At 36.7% G+C, this 22,222-nt stretch overlaps 1 protein-coding gene across 5 annotated transcripts in view; it reads left to right on the top strand.

The window, feature by feature from the left end:
• The window catches only part of Cka (Connector of kinase to AP-1), a 570,985-nt gene that overhangs the window by 144,003 nt on the left and 404,760 nt on the right, over nucleotides 1–22,222 (top strand). For all 5 annotated transcript variants that reach the window (XM_090399493.1, XM_090399496.1, XM_090399494.1 and 2 more), the window contains exons 6-7: nucleotides 15,179–15,310; nucleotides 20,757–20,835. In XM_090399493.1, coding sequence (XP_090255619.1) covers nucleotides 15,179–15,310; nucleotides 20,757–20,835 — 211 coding nt within the window. The remainder of the gene's footprint in view (nucleotides 1–15,178; nucleotides 15,311–20,756; nucleotides 20,836–22,222) is intronic.

Below are 22,222 nucleotides of genomic sequence, written 5' to 3'. Positions count from 1 at the left end.
ATTGTCCATTCCCCATTCTCATATTTGACCACATTACTCTACTTGAGACTGACTGCCATTCAAGAAGATTAGCCACGTATTTTGTGTTGAATACTATGGCTACTCCTTCTTTTCCTTGATTGTCATTGCCTGAATATAACATTTTGTATTTATTGCTCAGAAAGATCTCACCAGTTTTTGTCTTTTTTGTTTCAGTCACCCCTATTATGTCGATCTGGTACTTATCTAATTCCTCAGCTAGCTCCATTTCTTTGCCAATCAGGCTTCTTACGTTGATAGTACCAATCTTTAACTCTGGTGATGTTGAGTTGGGGTTTGTTTTCAGATTTGTTTGAGTAGCTGACTTTTCGCTGTTCACTCTGGTTCCCTGGCGAAAACAAAGGGGGCCTTGTTTAACCGGGCGATGCCCCAGCCGGCATGAAATTTTGTCATGTTGTACCATCATTTTTTATTTTGGTTTAACCAATAAGAATACAATTTGGTCAGCTAAATCTCAAATTGCCAGCCCATCCTCGTTCGTTCAGTATCCAAGTAGATACCCAACAGGGTGCACCACGAGAAGGTGAGGATTGGACATTAGGTCAGAAGCCCTGGTCGGTTCTCCGCATTGCTTTAAAGGCTATGTGGAGGTCTCCTCTCAGTTATACAGCTTTGACTCTTAAGCACCCCACTACTGGTGTATGGAGTTGCAAACATGTAGTACATTATTACCGAGCACGACCTAAGAATTTTCTTTCTATTTTCATTTTTTACATAATCTGTTAACTTTTCTCTGAAGTCAAAACATGGAACCTATTCACGCCACTTCAGGTCTCCAGAAATTGGGTAATGATCCCACATTTGTGATGAAATTCATCTCCCACCTAAAGACAATATCACATATCTATTCTCACAGTGGAATCTGAATCTGTAGCCTGTTTATTGGGCAATGAATATGCTAACCAATCATGCATCCAGGCCAGAAGTAGGAGCATTATTTCATAAAAATAATTAATAAATTTGGAATATCAATTTGGCAACAAGTTGTTCCTTTGAAACTGTTTGTTTAGCATTTATGGCAGGCATTACCAATGTTTATATTTGACTGAAATTGAAAGAAATATGGTATAATTCAAATTATGAAATGATTGAAGATCATGAAGAAATCTATGAAATCACAGACAGTAGATAATACAGGGTGTCCCAAAATTCACGCAAGAAGTAATTTTGATAGAAAACACAGGTTTTTAATTAAAAATTGTAATTTCTTATTGATTCATAAACATACAGTATAGGGATGCATGGAATAGCATATCGGGTAAATGGCCTCCACGGCTTTGCTGGCACATACGCACTCTTTTGTTGAAATTTTCCATGACCGTTTTGCATAAATGTGGCTGAATTTCCTTGATACAGTGCTCAATTTCCTCCTTCAAGGCATGGGTGGTCATGGGCTTGTTGGCATAAACCTTAGACTTCAAAAAACACCAAAAAAAAAAAAGTCCAACAGCTATCAAGTCACATGATCTGGGCGGCCAATTCTGATCACCAAAACAGGAAATTACACGACCAGGAAATGACTCATGCAGTAATTGAATTGTTTCTCGGGTTGTATGGCATGTGGCACCATTTTGTTGAAACCACATGTCGTCCACATCCATATCTTGCAATTTAGGCACAAAAAACTGGATTATCATGTCGCGATAGCGAGCACCATTAACTGTTATTGCCTTACCAGCTGCATTTTCGAAGAAGAAATGACAGATGATGCCTCCAGCCCAAAATCCACACCAAACAGTGACACGTTGTGGATGCATTTGTTTCTCAACAATCACTCGTGGATTTTCTGAACCCCAAATGCGACAATTTTGTCTATTAACGAAGCCATCAAGATGAAAATGAGCCTCATCGCTGAAGATGATTTTGTTCAAAAAATAAGTGTCCGCTTGTTGTTGTTCCATAATCCATTCAACAAACTCTCTTCGCTGTGTGTGGTCATTTTTAATGTGGTCAGTAGTCTTCAGTTCTTGAGTCAATTGAACTTTGTAAGCATGAAGATGCAAATCTTTCGTGAGAATACGCTGTAGAGAGCTTCTCGAAATGCCCAATTCAAGACCACGGTGCCGAATTGATGTTCTGGACTCTCAGCAATACTCTCACGAACTGCTTCGATGTTTTCTGTTGAATGACTTGTTGAAGGACGGCCAGAGTGTATAAGATCACTAATTGATCCAGTTTCCTTGAATTTTTTAATTAATCTTTTCACAGTTGAAGTTAAATCACTATTCCGACCATATTTTGTATGAAAATTGTGAATTGTAGCTGCCAAACCTTCATTATTTTTAAAATATTGCTCAACAATGTAAATACATTGTTCTTTATCGTGTAGCGCTCCATTTTTAATAACCCTGAACTGTCAGCTGTCACGCTGTCTTTTTCTTCTCGTTGGCAACACTTTACCGCACAAATAGCGCTAAATTTAAATCTTGCGTGAATTTTGGGACATCCTTTATATACCTTTTTCATATTGTGTCAGACAAAATTCTTTCTATATTATGGGGGTGGTCATTTATGGAGAGTCATGTCTAAAGAAACTTTCATCATTCTCATATATTAGCTCAGGAAGTATACTAGATGTTATTGTAGTCCAACAACATTATTATATTGAATTTCTTGTCAAGTTCTTTCATATTGGTGATTTTTGTATTAAATTTTAGAGAAGGGGGTTGGATATGTGAAAACTATTTTAATTATATAAAATTTTTGCCTTAGTATTGAAGGAATCTCCAGTACAATAGCAACTGGGAATGAAATATAATTAGAATATCAATAACAGATAAAATATCAATAACAGAAATTATTCCTTCCTTATATTCTTCACATATCTATATCTTTAATACATCAGTAATGCCCTAAAAATTGAGTAAAAAGCTAATGACATCATAAAAGGGGTACTCCTAAACAAAAATAGGTGAAATAGCCATAAAAGATTAATATTTATTTAGAGCATCAGTTCCCAACCGGTGGTACGTGCTGGTCTGTTCAGGGGTACACAAAAAATAATCAGTAATGGTGGAAAAATGGATATAAGACTGTATCTTGCATCTTTTGAGGCACTGAACAAAAGTGTCAGTATTTAAAAACGGCTATTTTAAAAACAAGGGGTACAATTTATTGAAATGGGTTTAAAAGGGGGTACACAAGTGAAAAAAGGTTGGGAACTATTGATTTAGAGGAGTAGCATGGAAAATTTTACAGAAATAATATCTATAACAGAAGCATTTTAAAAAGCACTACCATGGTGTATGAAAATAGATGTTTAATAAAATTCCTACTTAATTATCTAAAAAAAAAAAGTGTGCATGCATATATATATATTGAATGATACAGTAATATTTTGTATAGATGGGATAACTGAAGGCCAACATGTTTGTTTAAATATCGATAGTGTGATAAGATCTCACAGCTCTCTTTATATAAACATTTTTTAAGGAATAGAGTTTTGTGTAATAGCTTGGATTTCTTCTATATAGGACATGGTGCTTAGTAGAGATGGAATTTTTAGGTGAGCCAGATTTGTTAGTTGTATGGTGCTAGATGTAAGATTTATATCCTTCATGGTAAACAGCATCAGATCTTTCTGATCTCCTGTCTGAAGTATGACAAGCTACAGGAGCAAGGGATGTGATAGACACATTATCTTACTTGAGCTATGATGGGCCTTTTTTAAAATGCTTTCATTTTTATCATCAAGCAATTGAAGTCTGTTATGACCTGTTCCAGCCTCAGAAACCATTGGTGCATCCTTTTTCCTGGTTGTTTATAATGAAATTGTTTGGGTAGTCTTTCTATTTGCATTCTTATAACATTGCTCAATCTAGTTGTATATATATTTCTTATTTTCTGTATTATTGGTTCCTGTTTTAATTCTTTAATTATTTCTTCATTTATTTTATGATCATATAGGGCAGTGTTTCTCAAAGTGTGGTTTGCAGACCACAGGTGGTCTGCAGGCAGACTTAAATAAATATATATTTTTTAATTGTCCAAACAAAACAAAAAAATAAAATTGAATAAGTAAGTAAAAATTATTGAAATAAAATGGAGACTAAAAAACCAACAAATAGCATCAGAATGTTCAAAGGCAGAAGCAATAAAACTATATTGTTGTTCATTTCACCCCTCTTTTATTATTCGTCATTCTGCTGCTAAATTTGTAGCCACAGAATGATGAATAATAAAAGAGGGGTGAAGTGAACAACAGTATAGTTTATTGCTTCCACCTTCCCTTGCTGTTTTTTTTTTCAGATTTGAAGTGAACATGTGTTATCCACATTTCAACCAATTGCTTGTTGTTTATTAATTTTTATTATTGAAGGTTTCTCTCCTTCAACCAAAACTCAGTATATCTTCGGAAGTGCTAAGTGATACTTGGACAAAGTGTGACATGAGATAACCCCAGTATTTATATATTTTTCGGAAACATTTTTTAATAATGGAAAGGTGGCTTAGAACTAAGACTTAGAAAAGAAGAGCAAATGAAATTTGCTCTTCTTTTCAAAGTAGAAATTTGCTCTAACCCTAATTGTGATACATGTGTTGTAACGTCAAGTAAATCCGATACTATTGAAGTAGAAGAAACAAGCAGTTCAAAGAAAAAATACAGTAGGAAATATAACAGTTCATATTTGGAATCGGGTTTACTTGGTGTGCAGATGAAAGTGAACAGAAACCTCAATGTTGTTTTGTGTTATGAAGTGTTGTTGAATGAGTGCATGAAACCTGCCAAACTCCAATGACACTTAGAAACTAAACATTGTGATGTGAAAAATAAGCCAATTGAATATTTTTCAGCTACACTTAGGGACATTAAATCATGGGAAAGATATAATTTCGGCCATGGATTCCATTAATAGCAAGGCACTGGAAGCATCCTATCTCTTAGGTTTGCGCATAGCGAAAACAGGGAAACCTCACTCTATCAGGGGAAATTTGCTACGTCCAGCTATAAAAGATGTCGTAAAAACTATGTTTGGCAACAAATTACTAAGAGATGTTGGTTTGATTCCTCTTTCAAATGACACTGTTAGTGAACAGAAACCTCAATGTGTTTTGTGTTAACAAATGTTGTTGAACTAGTGCATGAAATCTGCTAAGCTCCATTTAGAAACTAAACATTGTGATGTGAAAAATAAGCCAATTGAATTTTTTCAATAACACTTCGGGACATTAAATCATGTGAAAGATATAATTTCGGCCATGGGTTCCATTAATAGCAAGGCACTGGAAGCATCCTATCTCTTAAGTTTGTGCATAGCAAAATCAGGGAAACCTCACTCTATTGGGGAAAATTTGCTACTTCCATCTATAAAAGATGTGGTAAAACTATGTTTGGCAACAAGTTACTAAGAGATGTTGATTTGATTCATCTTTCAAATGACAGTCAGTCATAGAATTAATGATATGGCAGGTGACGTAGAATCTCAGTTAATCGAAAGAGTTTTGAAGAGCCCTTATTATGAGTTACAAATTGACGAGACTACTGATGTTACAAATGATGCGCAGTTAATTTGCTACGTAAGATATGCGCATGATAACATTCATGATGATATTCTATTTTGTAGAACTTTGCCATCCTGAAGAAGGAAATATTTCACACTCTCAATAATTACATAATAGACAAAGGGATCCAGTGGGAAGAAAGTATAGGCTTCTGTTCAGATGGAGCTTGCACCCTTACGGGCAGGCATAGTAGGGTTGTTTCTATGGTCAAGGAAGTAGCTCTGGATATGAATTAGTACATTGTTTCATACATAGGGAAGTGTTAGCCTCAAAAAGAATGCCACCAGAATTTAAAACTGTGCTACTATACAACTCTGTAAAGTTAGTTAATTTTATTAAAGCTTTACCATTAAGTAACAAGTTATTTTTGGTACTCTGTGATGAAATGAGCAGTGAATATATACAACTTTTGCTTCATTCTGAAATTCGCTGGCTTTCCAGAGGCAAAGTACTAACAAGGTTATTTCAATTAAGGCACATTTTATTTAAATGAAATTCTGATTTTGCATCACTCCTTGTTGACGAAGCATGGTTATCAACGCTATCCTATCTTTCAGACATTTTTTCGAAATTAAATGAACTAAATCTCTCTCTTCTGGGAAATTCTTTAACTGTTCTTGATGCCTACAACAAAATAAAGGCATTCGAGAAAAAACTGGTTTTATGGATTAATTATGTAAAAGACAGACAATTTGCACCTTTTCCAACATTGGAATCCTTTTTAGTGGAATGTTGATTCTGAGTTTCTGTAAAGGGTTTGTGACCGCCTCAAAAATCTGAAATGGAATTTTGAAATATATTTTCCGAATTACTTTTATAAGAAATTTCTGTGGGTTTTGCGATCCATTTCAGGCTTGCAGTCACGAGAACAACCTTTCGTTATCGAAAAAAGAACAGTTAACTGAACTTCAAGTGACAGTGGATGTAAAATGCAATTCCGTGATCTTGGTTTGACTCGATTTTGGATCTCGCCTTCAGTGAGAAGTGAATTTCCCGAATTATCTGAAGAAGTATTGAAAATCGGCATGCAGTTTTCTACAACCTATCTTTGTGAGAAAGGATTTTCATCACCCCTTCAAATAAAACAAAATACTGAAATCGTCTTGGTGTTTGTGCAGATCTTCGACTGAGGTTGACCAATATTGAGGCAGATATCCAGCAACTCTGCAAGGACCGAGAAGCTCAACCATCTCATTAAAAGTAGGTAGTAACATAATTATATCATATTATTTATTTGTTTAATAAAATTAAAACTTTTTACAATGATAACACACTTTTAATTTTACTTCCAATTTAATTATGTTTCCATATTTATGCAAAACATGCTTTTAGATTTATAATGTTATAAATGGCACAATTTTTAGGAAATGTTGGTAATTCCTACATAGGTTTAAAAAAAAATTACGAAATAGTCAAAACGCCATATAGGAAAATAAATTAAAAAAAAACAGAACCAAATCTTGGAGATTCAATGGCAAGCCTTGAAGAAAACTCTGATTGATTCAACCAGAGAGGCTAGTGGTGAGGTTGTCTGCAATGATAGAAAAATCAGAACTCTATGGTGGACACAGGAAGTTAAAGAGGCAGTGAAGGAAAAGAAGAAAGCATATCAAAGTTCCTGGCAAATAAGTCAGCTTGTGCTCTTAGAGAATATAGAGACAAATGTAAGAAAGCTAAACACTGTGTAAAACTAGCTAATAAAAGTCATGGGAGGACTTTGGCAAGAAAATAATATCAAGAAGGTATTAAGATATTCTGGAGGTTGTTGAAGAAGCTTAGGAATGGATGAAAGAGTGCTGTAAAAGGAGTTAGAGATGATAAAGGTGACACGAAAACAGGAGAAAAAGATATCCTTGAAGAATGCAGTAATTACTTCGAAAAATTGCTAAATGAAACAAGCAGTGATAGCACAGTGGTAAATAAACACTCAACAGGCATACAGTCAGGAATACATATCCATACTTGAAGTAGAAAAAGCCATCAAAGGTTTGAAATGTGGAAAGGCAGCAGGAGTTGATGATATTCGACCAGAAATGCTGACGTATAGTGATATAAAAGTCTTGCAGTGGCTTCACTGCATAGTTCAGAAAGCCTGGACAGAGGGACGAATTCCTGATGATTGGAGTAGAGCTCTAATAGTACCCATATATAAAAAAGGAAATAAAACTGAATGTGAGAAATACAGAGATATTTTCCTATTGAGTGTTCCTGGTAAGATCTATGCAACTATACTTGAAAAATGTTGAAAGTTTATTTTTCACTTGGTCAGACTATAATAAATTTAGTTTAATCCTTTATCCAAGTGTGTGCAAACAAAGTTTGCGCCTGCAAGTATCTTCAGGACTGTGGTAAAGTAGTACAACACCGGGCAACTCCTTGCAAAGGTAGAGCAAGCTACCAACACTCCTATCTCAGTATCTCCCATAATGCAAAACACATCTCCTTGCAGATAATCCAGGCCTGGCTCCCACTGAAGAGACCTCAATAAAGGTTGAAACTAGTCTCAATGTTGTACCACTTTACCCCAGTCCTGACTTTGTTTGCAAACTTTGTTTGCACACACTTGGATAAAGGATTAAACTAAATTTATTATAGTCTGACAAGTGAAAAATAAACTTTCAACATCTTTCTCTAAATCCAGAGTAATATAATAAAAAGGTGGCACACCGTTTGGTATCTCCACTTGGGCCTGGCTCCCACTTAAGAGACCTCAATAAAGGTCGAAACTAGTCTGGGTAGTGTCCCTTCCCTTAATGCATAACATTGTACATATCTGCAAGGAGATGTGTTTTGCATTATGGGAGATACTGAGATAGAAGTGTTGGTAGCTTGCTCCACGTTTGCAAGGAATTTTCCGGTGTTGTACCACTTTACCCCAGTCCTGAAGATACTTTCAGGCACAAACTTTGTTTGCACACACTTGGATAAGGGATTAAACTAAATTTATTATACTTGAAAAATGGTTGAAAAGAATTGTGGAAGAAAAGCTTGGTGAAGAACAAACTGGATTCAGGCCAAATAGTGGCTGTCAGTGAAGCATAGGAATATAACAAAGATCTGTATTTCAGTTTTGTCGATCTAGAAAAGGCATATGACAAGGTGCCAGAAGAGAAAAGCTATTCAATACGCTACAGTTATATGGTGTCAATGGGCATTATATCAAGCGATACTTAGTCTTTATTTGAGTTGCAAGTCAGCAGTTAGCATTCAAGGAAGTACAGGAAGATGGTTTAATGTTAAATCTGGTGTGAGACAAGGATGTACACTATCACCTCTGTTATTCATTATCTATATGGATCGCATTATGAAGGAAAGTGGTATTAAACATGATATCAAAATTGGAGATGTTAATGTCAGCTCTTTGCTTTATGCGGATGATGTTATACTTCTAAATAAATCCGCTACAAGTCTGCAAGATTCCCTGACTAAATTGAATAACTGCTGTAATAGATATGGTGTGAAGGTCAGCATTAAAAAGACAAAGACAATGACAATAGGTAGAATCGTTGAAAATGTCAACTGTGTTGTGAACGGGGAACCTGTGGAACAAGTAAAACATTTCAGCTACTTAACCACGATTTTTACGGTAAGTTAAATATGGAAATAGACAATAGAATCAACAAAGCTGGTATGGTAAGAAGTCAATTGAATAAATTCATATGGAATAAGAGAGAAATTAGTCAGGACACTAAAGCTGTATACAAGACATTGTTCAAACCAGTTTTAACTTATGGATCTGAGAGCTGGGTCAGAAGTAAAACACTTGACCAAAGACTAGAGACCGCAGATATGAGAGTCCTGAGAAAGATTAGAGGCATGAACAGATGGCATCAATGGCAATATCATATTAAAAAAGAGAATATTAGGAAAGACATTGACATTGTCAGCATCCAGGAATGCGTTAGCAGAGCTAATCTCTGGTGGTATGGTCACTTAAACAGAATGGGCGAGGAAAGATTAGCAAAAGAAGTGTTCTCTGCCAGGTTGGCAGGAAAACAACCCAGAGGAAGACCAAGATATAAGTGGATTGATACGGTACAAAGTGCCTTAGATGATAGAAATATAAGATCTGATAATGTTGGAGTCTTGACAAGTAACAGACTGATTTGGAGGAAAATTGTAGATAGGAAGTTAGCAATGATGTAAATTTTTCATGTAGTACTATCATATCCTGTACACCCCTTGAGGGTACATGTAAGGAATTTGATGATGATACATACATACATACATACATCTTCAAGGACTACCTTTCCTAATTGGGTTGTTGGGGCAACAGCTGCAAGAGGAACTTCCAGTGGTCACGATCCTCTGCCACCAAGCTCAGGTGTTCTGGTGGGATTCCCAAACGTGTCCACCCAAGGTTTTGGACCAGTGAGTTCTTGCCCTTCCATGTGGCCTCCCACCTTGGCAAAGGCTTGGCAAAGAGGGCCTGCTGAGGGAGCCTCTCTTGTGGCATTCTGACCAGGTGCCCGTACCAACGTATCTGTGATCTCTCAACACGGAGAAGCAGTGATTGAGTATTGAAGGTTTCCCGAATTGCAGAGCTTCTGACTCTGTCGAGTCTTGTTAGCCCTGCAACCCCTCAAAGGAACCTCATTTCAGGAGCTTGGATTCGTGTCCGCATTCTTTCGATCATTACCTAACTGTCATGACCATAGGTGAGGATGGGGACATAGACTGTGTTGAAGACAGCCAGCTTTGCCTTCTGGCTTAACTCCCGCTTCAGTACTACCGAACGGCCAAGCTCCCACAGTATTGAGCTTGCTAAGCCAATTCGCGTATCTAGCTCTACATCTCATTTTCTATCATTCGTGAATATGGACCCAAGGTATTTAAACTTCTCCACCTGCCTCATTGGGACTCCACTTACATGTAGAGTGCACTGAGGTGGTTGTCTTGAGACCACAAATGTTTCAGTTTTGGCCACACTTATCTTCATTCTGGCGTCTGCACAAACAGCTACAAACCTATGCGGGGTCCGCTGAAGGTCATCTGTTGAAGAACTAAGCAGAACTAGGTCATCTGCAAAAAGCAGACATCCAATGCTACATCTTCCAATTCTGACGCACTCACTGCCTCGGCTGTGCCTATCAATCTAGTCCATAAATATTATGAAAAGGAGGGGTGACAGAACACACCCTTGGTGGAGGACAATGGAGACTGTGAAAGGTTCAGTCTTTGTGCTGTTTACCCTGACACAAAACTCTGGGCATTCATACAGGGACTTGATGGCAGCTAATAGTTGGCCATCCACTCCATACTCCTGTACTACTTGCCAAAGCTTATCCCGAGGAACCCGGTCATATGCCTTCTCCAAGTCCACAAAACGTGTGTAGACATTCTTGGCATATTCCCAAGATTTCTCAAAGACTTGCCTTAAAGTGAAGATTTGGTCAGTTGTGCTTCTACCAGGACGAAAGCCACATTGTTCTTCCTGGAACTTTGATTCAACTATGCTCCTGCACCGTCTTTCCAAGCACTTAGCATACACTTTCCCATGCAGGCTGAGCAGAGAGAGAGATGCCACGATAGATACTGCAATCCTTCTAGTCTCCCTTCTTAAAGACTGGTATTATTATGCCTGTCTGCCATTGCTTTGGTGCTCGCCCAGATATCCAAGCAGCCTGACACACTCGAGTCAGCCAGAGAACACAGTCTCGATTTAAGGCTTTTAGCATTTCGGGCCGAATTTCATCATCACCAGCAGCCTTGCCTGATTTTAGCGATTTTATTGCTAAATGGACCTCTTCTGCTGTGAGACTAGTCATTGCCCCGATCTGCACCTCTTGGATGTCCACAACTGCTGGGCCACCCAGGTTAAGAAGGCTCTCAAAGTATTCCCTCCATCTGTGGAGGATATCCTTCTCAGTTGTGAAAAGTGCACCATCAGAGGCCTTAATTGCCCTTGCTGTGTACGATTTCCTCCCTCGAAGGCGTTGGATGGTCTGCCAGAATACTTTGTTTGCATTTGCATAGGATGAGTCTAATCTTTCTACAAAGGATTCTCAAGCCTTCTGCTTTGGTGTCTTTACTGCCTCAGTAGCAGCTTTTCGTGCCTCAGCATACCGCAAATGCATCTCAGGTGACCTGACCCTAAGCCATGTTAGGTAGGACTCCTTTTTTGCCCGGACAGTTTTTTGGACTTCTTGGTTCCACCAAGGTGTCCTTTTCTCACAGCCGGTTGCCACAGCATGAGAGTGCAGAGGCAGTGACAGCTGTTCTGAACAGCTTCCACTCCTCCTCAACATCTGCAAAATTCTTCCTCACAGCCTCATTTTCCAATGTCTCCCATTTCACACGCCGTAGTGTGCACACAACAAGGTGGTGGTCAGTTCACAGTTCTGCCCCTCTTCTTACACGAACGTCCAACACTGAGGAAAATAGGTCTGCTGAGACTATAACCTTTGTTCTATTGTATCCCCGTATACCAGGTGTACTTATGGACTTCTTGGTGCTGGAAGAAGGTATTCATTATGGACAAGCTGTTAGTACAGCAGAAGTCCAATAATTTCAACCCATTCGCGTTAAGGTCATGGGCGCCGTTCCTCCTAACCACACCCCTCCATGTCTGGTCATCTGTTCCAACATGTGCGTTGAAGTCACCCATTAGCAGGACTGATCCATGTCTGCCACCCTGTCAAAAGCAGCATCCACTTCCTCTAGGAAGGCAGAGTATTCTGACTCCAGATTAGGTGCATAGGCTTGCACCACAGCCAAATCATGGTTTTTCATCTGAAGCCTTAACACACATACCCGTTCCCCCAATGGGATCCACTCAGCTGCACAGTCTGACAGCTGGGGGCTTGTGAGTATCCCCACACCCGCCTGAGCAGACATTGTCAGGCTCACACCAGAGTAGTAGAGCTTCTGCTCCTTATCCAGGTTGACAGAGCCTCTCCTCTTCGTCGAAGAAAGCCCGACTAAGTCTGGCTGGTAGCGCTTGGCTTCCTCGACCAGTTCCAACTCCTTCCCTGTCAGAGAAATGTTCCAGTTGCCTAAAGCCATTGTCTGGTGCCGTTGTCGTTGCCATTTCCGTCCTTTTGCAGAACCATTTCTTTGCGCTGCCCCTAAACACCTCCCAAAATGGGTAGCGGGCCCATTGATGGAGTTTCCTCTAGTAGAGTGCTGAGGAGTGGTGTCTAAGGGAGACTGTAACATATTTTTCGAATGGGTCCCTCTGCCTAAAACCCGAACGCATCCCTTGGTAACCTGCGCGATGGACGATGCAGTATGAACATTTTTGATGGCCTGATCATGTTACAATGTTTGATAATGTCCTGTTAGCACGAGACGAAATGACACAGCAAAATAGGTAAGATTCCCCTCGAATACTCTAATAGCATTCGGGGGACGGAGCAAGAAGAAAGAAAGAAGCAAGGGAGGAAGAGGAGGGACCAGTCTACAGATAATAACAGATGTATATTACATGAAGTAAGGCATGGTCCAGCATCAGGTACCTCGGGTTTGCCAATCCCGTACTCACTAAAGTGAGCCTCTGAGGATTTCATGATGATGATGATGTTTATTTTTGAAATAAAACTTTAATTCCAACATTCTAAAATGTTATTTTTTCTTGCTTTTCTGTTCTCAAAAATTTCGTCTATGACATTGTCGAAGTCTATTTCATCACTCAGTTGCTGTTTTTTAGACAGTATGGCAAAATTTCTTAAACTCCAAAAAAGTGCTGCCCGGGGCGGATCCCCTCCCCCGGCTAAGCCTCTGTAATTTAGTGGTCCATAGAATTGTTTTAGGCATTTTATTGGTCCTTGGGCTTAGAAAGGTTGAGAAACGGATGTAGGGTATATTTTGCTGTTTTCTTCATAAATTTCATTCTATCTGCTACAATAATCTTTGCTTTTATTCATATATATATATATATTTATTTAATTGTATAAATTCCATTTCCATAGCAGGTGTTGCTTAAGCTAGAATTTAACAATCGTATGGTCAAGTCTCTTTTTGTACCAAGTTGGATTTGAGCACAATTTATTAAACCTGTTATTATTTTTAGGTATTTAGTAATTTTCCTATTTATTTCTTTTTCAGAATTAATTTTAATTAGAATTCACAAACATCTTTAATGATATTTATGTATTTCAATCTACAGGTCGCCTGAAAGCTCTTTAACTTATATTTGTTTTAAAACTTTCTTACACGCTCTTCTTTTCAAAATGAAATTTAATTTTATCCTTTTCAAAACTAAATAGAACATCTCCCCTTTTAAATTCTCTGTTTACTCATGTCCTGAACCAGTTGGAAAACATCGTTATCAGCAATGTTAAAATAACTCGGGACAAGAAAAATGATTAGAAGAAGAAGGAAGAAGACATTGTAGCAGATACGGTAACATGGAATATAATAACCAAAATGGAAGTCAATCAGAATATAAGAAAAAAAGAAGTAATATGGTAAGGTGATTCAATCATGAAATTTGCACTTGCTGATGGAGTCACTACTTCACACTTCCCAGGAGCTAAAACTAAAGATATTATTATGATTATTATTAAGAGAGACCTTCAGCGAGGCAGAGACTCATCTAGGGAGGCCACATACTACACACACCGGCTATCATACTTATTCTTGAATTCATTCACACTGCTTGCACTCACAACATCCAATGGCAATCCATTCCAATCACACACAACCCTCCAAGAGAAAAACCCACCCTCCATAAACTGAAAAATTCCATCAATTGAAATCCTCTGTGATCCTTTCAGAAGTTTGCAAGTCTCAATCATATCACCCCTCTTTCTCCATTTTATCTACCTTCATAATCAGTATTCCACAATCCTGATATCATTTTTAACACTCATCTTTGTACTCTCCAATATATCAGAATCACAATGGAAGCCAGGTGACCAGACCTGGTTTCCAGGAACTTCAACTTCCTTTCTATTTTCTATACCTATTTTCACCGTATTACAACACTAAAACAATAAATAAAAAAAAAGTTGTTTATTAAATGTGTTATATTTTGCTGGTTGAAACCCAGCAAAATATACTCATATAACTAGAGAATAATCTTGCTACTCTACACATGCAATACAGGAAGCAATTCAAACCATAATGGGCAAAAGATCTAACGTCCTGATTTGGTGTCCTCTAATGTTGTATAGAAGTTTTTTACATTTGTTGGGTTGAATTTAAGATGACTACTTCTCAGATTTTTGCATAATGTTGCAGTCATACTTGTAGAAGTCAAGATATGGACATGAATCTACATTTTACACATTTTTGTTGGAATTCTTACTATTGTGCCTCTCTGCACACCATTAAGAAAGCATACATAGATTGATTTGAATAATTAATAACTGAATAACATTAATTCTCATCCCAGGATGTATGTTTTTTCTGCTAAACATCAATAGTGCATTTTTGATAAGATTGAATGGCATTGTTGTTATTACTCATAGGGATCAGTTTTAGAATTCACATTTGCTCTTCCTTAAGTTTTCCATGCAAACTGTGCACTTTTTTTATCATTTGTAAAACAAATGTATTGCTTCCTTTATCAACTAATATGAATAATGTATACTGCGTATGTTTTTTGAAATTTATTTTTAGATTATTATTAACAAATTAATTAAATTGAATTGAAGTGTCAACTAACTAAATATATCATGTGGAAATCTTCCAGAATACCAGGAAAAAAAATTCCCAATTCTGTTACGGAAAATGCATTAATGGATGCAGAAGCATCTGTGTTAGCTACGTTTGATTTCTTAGCTTCAGAAAATGTTGATGTAGATGACGAAGAAGAAAACCTTAGGTATATATATATTTTTTTTTTTTTTTTTTCTTTCTGTTATGCTATTAGTGATTACATTTGGAAAGTGCTCTACTTATGTTTATTATTTTAAGCATTCAGAGAATAATTAATAGAGCCCTCTTAAAATTTTGTTGAGGAGACACTGCTTATCAAATTTTGTATTTCTAGTTTAGTAATAATAATAATAATAAATTGTGTAACATTTCTTTAAACCCTTTAGTAATTATTAATTTACTTTAATAATGAATGTAATATTATATTTGGTGAAAATTCCAATTATGCAGATACCAGGAGAGCAAGTTCATTTCAAAGATGAGATCAGGCATTCTCATATTTTATAAAACAAACGCTGATGTATTTAATTTTATATGACAGTTTCTCATAAGAAATCAAGTGGATCTTATAATTGCAGTCAACTTCCATTACAGTATACAATTATTTTAACAAAGTTCACAATATGTTGTAATTAAATGCTGAAATATCCTAATCAAAGCTTCAAATAAAACATCCAAAATTTACAATGAATTGCTGTTATCAAACACATTAGAATCCATTCCCTAAAACTTTTCATAATCTAAAAACTAATTTTTTTTAATGATATTTGACCACAAACTGTTAGAAAATTATTTACCACATTAGTATAATATGCATCAAGTGATTTTCTTATCATTGTCATCATCAGTTTCCTGATATGTATCCCCAAAGGATGTTCAAGATACTATGACAGCACTACATGATTAAGTTTACATTATTATTAATCTCCTATCAACAATTTTCCTCCAAATTAATCTATTACTTGTGAGCACTCCAGCACTGTAATATCTAACATTTCGTTCTTCTAAGGAACTTATGACCAAATCAATCCACCTAGACCTTGGTTTTCCTATGGGTCTCTTTTCTACCATCTTGTCATCACACCTGTTTTTGCCAACCTTTCCTAACTCATTCTATTTAAATGGCCATACCACCTTAGATTATCTCTACTGACAAATTCTTGGATGCTAATAATGTCAAGTTAGTTCCTTCTAATATCATAATTTTTATTATGATTTACCATTGATGCCATCAGTCACTCCCCTAATTTTCTCAGAACTCTTGTACGTGTGGTCTCCAGTCTTTGATGAAGTGCTTTAATTCTACTCCAACTCTCAGATCCATAACTCAAAACTGGTTTAAACACTGTCGTGTATACTGGGTGCTTTCGAGCTAATTTCCAATGCCAATGCAGTTGAAGAGAATGAAGAAAATTTTTTACACACTTCAACATTTTTCTCACCACTTTCTATCCCCCAAATGCCGGGTTGTTTGAAAAGTTTGGTAAAAAAATAAGTTAAACACATTTTTTTTTGAAAAAAAATCACCTTTATTTCTCAACATAGTCTCCATCAAAGTCTACACATTTGGTCCAGCGAGTTTCCAATTTTTTCATCCCACCTAAAAAGTAGGAATTTTCAAATTGTGCAAAGTGGTCATTGACAGCCTTGATGACATCCTCGTTCTAAGAAAATTTTTTCCCACCAAGCCAAATTTTTAAGTTTAGGAACAAGAAGACGTCACATAGGGCCAGGTCCGGAGAATACGGTGGATGTGGAACCAATTCAAACCTCAATTTTTGAATTTTGCCATTGCGGCAGCCTATGTGTGGGACGGTGCATTGTCTTGACGAATGAGCACTTTTTTTTGTGAGCCAATCTTGGCTGTTTTTTTTTCATTTCTTCTTTTAAACGGTCCAACAATGATGCATAATAGACTCCTATCATTGTCTTACCCTTTTCCAAATAGACTATCATGATAATTCCTTGGGAATCCCAAAAAACAGTGGCCATCATCTTCCCAGCTGACCAAATGGTCTTCGCTTTTTTCGGTGCTTTTTCACTGAGCATTGTCCGCTGTTTTGACTGCTGTTTGGAGTTGGATGTGTAGTAGTTGATCCAAGTTTCGTCTACAGTCACGAATCAGTGCATAAAATCCTGCAAATTGTGATTAAACATTGCATTGAAATGTCTTTTCGCATGCGCTTTTGATCGAAAGTCAACAATTGTGGCATCCATTATGCACACAACTTTTTCATGTGCAATTTTTCGTGCAGATATTATACATCCATTCTGTTGATGTATAATCTCAGTATTCTCACTCACTTTCACTCGGTGGACCTCCATAATGATACTGGATTTTGTCAATCATTTCCTTCATAGTGACCTTATTCGGGCATCCGGAGCGCACTTCATCTTCAATGGACTTACGACCACATTTAAACTCATTTATTCAAAAATGTTGGTGCAGAGTCCCAATGAACTGCATCTAACTTGGCTTTGATCTACACAGCCATCCGCTACTTCAAATAAAAGTGTTTTATCACTGCACGAAACTTGTTTTTCTCCATTTTTATGAAAAATGCAAACGCGATCATTTTAAATGGTTGCCAAATGAGAACTACGCGCTGCATGTGGCTAAAATTTTGTCAGGGGTCATGGGCCAGGCCAGGCCAAGATGAAACATGCCGACACTGGTATGAATGAACGAATTGTGTCGCCATCTATTGGAAATTTACCAAACTTTTGCTAACCGAGAGACACTTTCTTTTAGTAGAATCAATTGAAAAAATTCTTTCCAATGGAAGGATTTGTTAATTGATTTTACAATCATAGCAGTGTTTGGGTAAAGCAAAGGAGGATGGCCATAGACAAAACAGTTGAGAGGTAGGTAGTGAGGATCTGGTCCCCAAGGACAAGATTAGTCTGTAATCTGATGCAGGCAATTGTAAAAGCTGATTCACTCCTTTCATTTTTGTCTATTTCAAGAATTGTGTATTCCAAGAACTACCTGAGCAATTAAGATTGGTCATAGTTATCAAAATTGGTACATTATACCCATAGTGCTCTCATTTTGGGAATATTCATGAACTAAAATTATTGACTTGTTGTTCATTACAAACCATAATTTCATTATTTCCATGCTCATTACAACAAAGACTGTATTTAAGAAGTTTATTTATTTATTTATTTTTCTTGTTTATTATTATTATTATTATAAAAAACCTCCATGGAGCCAAAGACTCATCATGGGAGGTTCACTATTATATGCACAGTTTATCATACCGCGCCTTAAATATATTCACTGTCTCTGCGCTCACCACACTCTCAGGCAATGCATTCTAGTCACTTACCATGCTCCATGCAAAAAATCTCATCCTCACTCCCTTGCTTACACCCTCCTTATATTCCAGGGATGTCTTGTTCTGCTATCCTCGCCCATTCTGTGCAAAACCTCCCCAACATTAATCTGGTAATAACCTCTTAACAGCTTATATGTCTCCATCATATCCCCCCCCCCCTCCTTCTATCCACCAATTTCTGCAAATTGCATTTTGTTAACCTGTCTTCATACTCTACATTCCAGAGACCAGAAACCACCTTAGTTAATCGCCTCTTGAACTTTTTCTAACGCATCTTTTTGAAAACCAGGTGACCAAATTTGTGCACAGTAATCCATATGTGGCCTCATCAAAGCCTTATACAAAGGAACCATAACATCCTTACTTCTACAAGTCAGTGTCCTCCGCATCATTCCCATTATCCGCTGTGTGGTCTTCACAATTTTAGTAACATGTCCCCGAAATTTTAAGTCCTTATCTACACTTACAACCAGATCACTCATCTCCTCTACCTCTTCCAAGATATTTCCACCGATTGTATATTTTACATCCCATCTCTGCTCCCCAAATTTCAAAACCTTACACTTTGAAACATTGAATTGACATCCCCACTCATTTACCCATACAACCAGTGTATTCAAGTCCTCTTGCAAAGCTACAGAATCCGCTCCACTCCTGATAGCTCTCTGCAACTTTGCATCATCTGCAAACAACTGCATATCACCATTCAGACCTCTCCATATATCATTTAATACAAATTAAACAGCAATGGACTTAAAACAGATCCTTGAGGTACACCACTAGTAACTTTCCTCTTCTGGAATATCGCTCCTCCATAGACAACTCGCTGATACCTATCAGATAGCCAATCTCCAATTCAGCGAACTAATCTACTGTTCAGCCCCATCCATTCGAAATTAATTACCAGCTTGTCGTGTGGCAATTTATCAAACAGCTTTGCAAAATTTAAATATACTACTGTATATGCAACACCCTTATCCAATGCACTTGTCACTTCATTATAAAAGTATGCAGATTGCTAAAGCACGATCTTCCTTTAGTAAATCAATGCTGACCACCAAAGAGTATTTTTCTGTTGTTAATCCAATTCTGAATCTTAGTCCTAACTAACTTCTCTAATACCTTAACCACAACTCCAGACACACAGACTGGTCTATAATTCAAAGCCTTACTCTTATCAGCTCCCTTATGAATTGGAACAATTTTACCCTCTTTCCACTCTTTTGGAACTTGACCCAATCAGAGACTCATGTTAAAAAGATACACAAAAGCTGTTGTTAACTTTCTGGCACATTCCTTCAAAAATTTTTTCCTTTATTCCTTTCTCTTATCACTATGCTTGAAATATAATACCTAACAATTATTTTATTGATTATTATTTATTATTTAACAGAATAAACTGTTTTGGTCTTCATTTAGTAACAACCATTATGTTAACATAATACTTCTGTAATTCTTTCACCATTTCCACCTTTTTCCATTGATGTGCTTATCTTCCGTTCTGATGAATTTAGATTTTTAAAGTAGTTGACTTTTTACTGTGTGTTCTGATTCCCAATAAAAATGGGAGGAAGGGGGATAAACCTGGCAGTGCTTCAGCCTTCGTAACATTTAATCTAACCATGATTTTTGTTTTAAGCTATTGCAAAATACAATTTGGTCGGCTAAGTCTAAATTGCTACCTCATCATAATTTTTTTCAATATCTGCATGGATACCTTATTTAAATGGACATAGCATGAGGAAGTGAGGATTGTAGGTTCTCTGAATTCCTCACTAGTTAGTAGTTATATGCCATTATCTGTTATTTCCTACATACTTAGTGTTCTGATAATTTTTACAGCTTTTTCTGTTGTCAACCCAATTCTGAATCTTAGTCCTAACTAACTTCTCTAATACCTTAACTGCAACTCCAGACACACAGACTGGTCTATAATTCAAAGCTTTACTCTTATCACCTCCCTTATGAATTTTTATCGAATTTAAAATTCGATAAAAATTCGAATTCAGAGTGGGTTCTCTGAATTCCTCACTGGTTAGTAGTTGTATGCCATTATCTGTTATTTCCTACATACTTAGTATTCTGATAACTTTTGCAGAGTTCTCTCTATTCATAAATTAATTTTATTTTTGCATGATGAGTCTTTTTGGCTATCTTGTCAGCTTGACTAAGATATCTAAGTTGGCATATGTGTATAGTGACGAGAATAATGTTTATTTCTGCTATTATATTAGTTGATTTTAATAGGTAATTTGGCTTTTTAATTTTTAGTGATGATATGGAAGACACTGGTTCAGCTGATGATGAATCTGATGAAAGAGTTGAAAAGAGGATGAAGACAAAACCAAAGGTATCCAATCTTCTGTTCTTCGTTAATTTTCTGTTTATTAGTTAAAAGTATACATACAGAAATTATATATTTATGATAAATGTAAAAGTTTACATAATTTTTCTGTACAGAAAATTAATAGATGCATGTTTTTAAAATCAAAAAGAAAAATAGCTTTGCTCTTTCTCCCCCCCCCCCTCTATTTACATGATAAAAGTAATGATTAATGGCTCTCTAGCCATTTGTTACGAAATGAACTACATAGGCATCATGTCAACTGAAATTAGTATAATCCCATTTATTTAACATCTCTGTAACCTAGTTGGATAAATAAATAAAAAAAAAAAAGATGACCCATTACCAAAAATGGCTTTACTCTTTGTTTAATTACAACCAAAATGATGTGAGGAACCCTTCAAGGGTGTCCCAACTGAGTGAATTAACCAACACATGCAGCAGTGGCAGGGCTTGCCTTTCATCCTGAGATCTTGATTTTTCATTCTTCAGGGCAAACTAGCTAGAGAAATAATCAGTTGACAGACATTGAGCACTAATTGCTCAAACTTGGTTTAATAATAAGGTTCTTAGCTGTGAAAGATCACTGAACAAAACATTGCACTCTCTCTCTCAAATAAAAAAAAAATTCGATAAGTAAATTAAAAAAAAACAACACTGAAATTGTTTTTTGTTATGTCACATTTCATTCAAATGTTTTTTCCAAGAAAGGCTAGAATTAAATCTCAGTTCAAGAACAGAGATCCTTATGATTTATGAGCTGAGTGTTACCAAAGATAAGGGAATATATAAATCTTATTTACATCAAGACCTTTATTGTGGGGGGGGGGAGAAAAAATGTGACCAGGTTTCACATCTTGTTGAAAAATGGTATGGCAATGAGTGTTTATAGGTTTATTTTATTTATTTTTTTTATTGGCTAAGAAGGTTTTGCAAATGTGGTCAAGTTCACTGGAGAGGGCACTTTAATTAGAATTAATTTGGCCTGTTATTTAGGATTTTCGATGCCACTGTTGGAAGTAGAGGGAGACTGTTGATGAATATATCTACCAGTGTGCAGGCTTTTTCTGTGAATGTCAAATGCGAGGGATCCATCTATTGGCATGTAATCAAAGCATCTAGGAAGGGGAGACTTATTGAGATGTGTTAAAAAAATGTTGAGATCTTCCAAACCATGTGGTAAATGGAGAACACATTGCCAACAAAAGTATAGCCAGACATTGAGTCTATATGGGGCAGAGTTCTTCTAATCTGATTTAAAAATTCAGGCATCTGATATCATCATACACAGCAGCTCCAGATTTAACCAATCTATTTAAATCTTTCTTCTCGTATCTTATTTATTTTGATACTTTTCATTGAAACAGGCTTCCTTGCATAGTTTTTCCTCAAG

This window comes from Typopeltis vanoorti, chromosome 10, assembly GCF_054136105.1.
Source record: "Typopeltis vanoorti isolate ZY-2024b chromosome 10, IOZ_Tvanoo_1.0, whole genome shotgun sequence".
Lineage (NCBI taxonomy): Eukaryota > Metazoa > Arthropoda > Arachnida > Uropygi > Thelyphonidae > Typopeltis > Typopeltis vanoorti.
The sequence above is the reverse complement of the archived record's forward strand: the minus strand, read 5'-3'. Positions and strand labels throughout refer to the sequence as shown.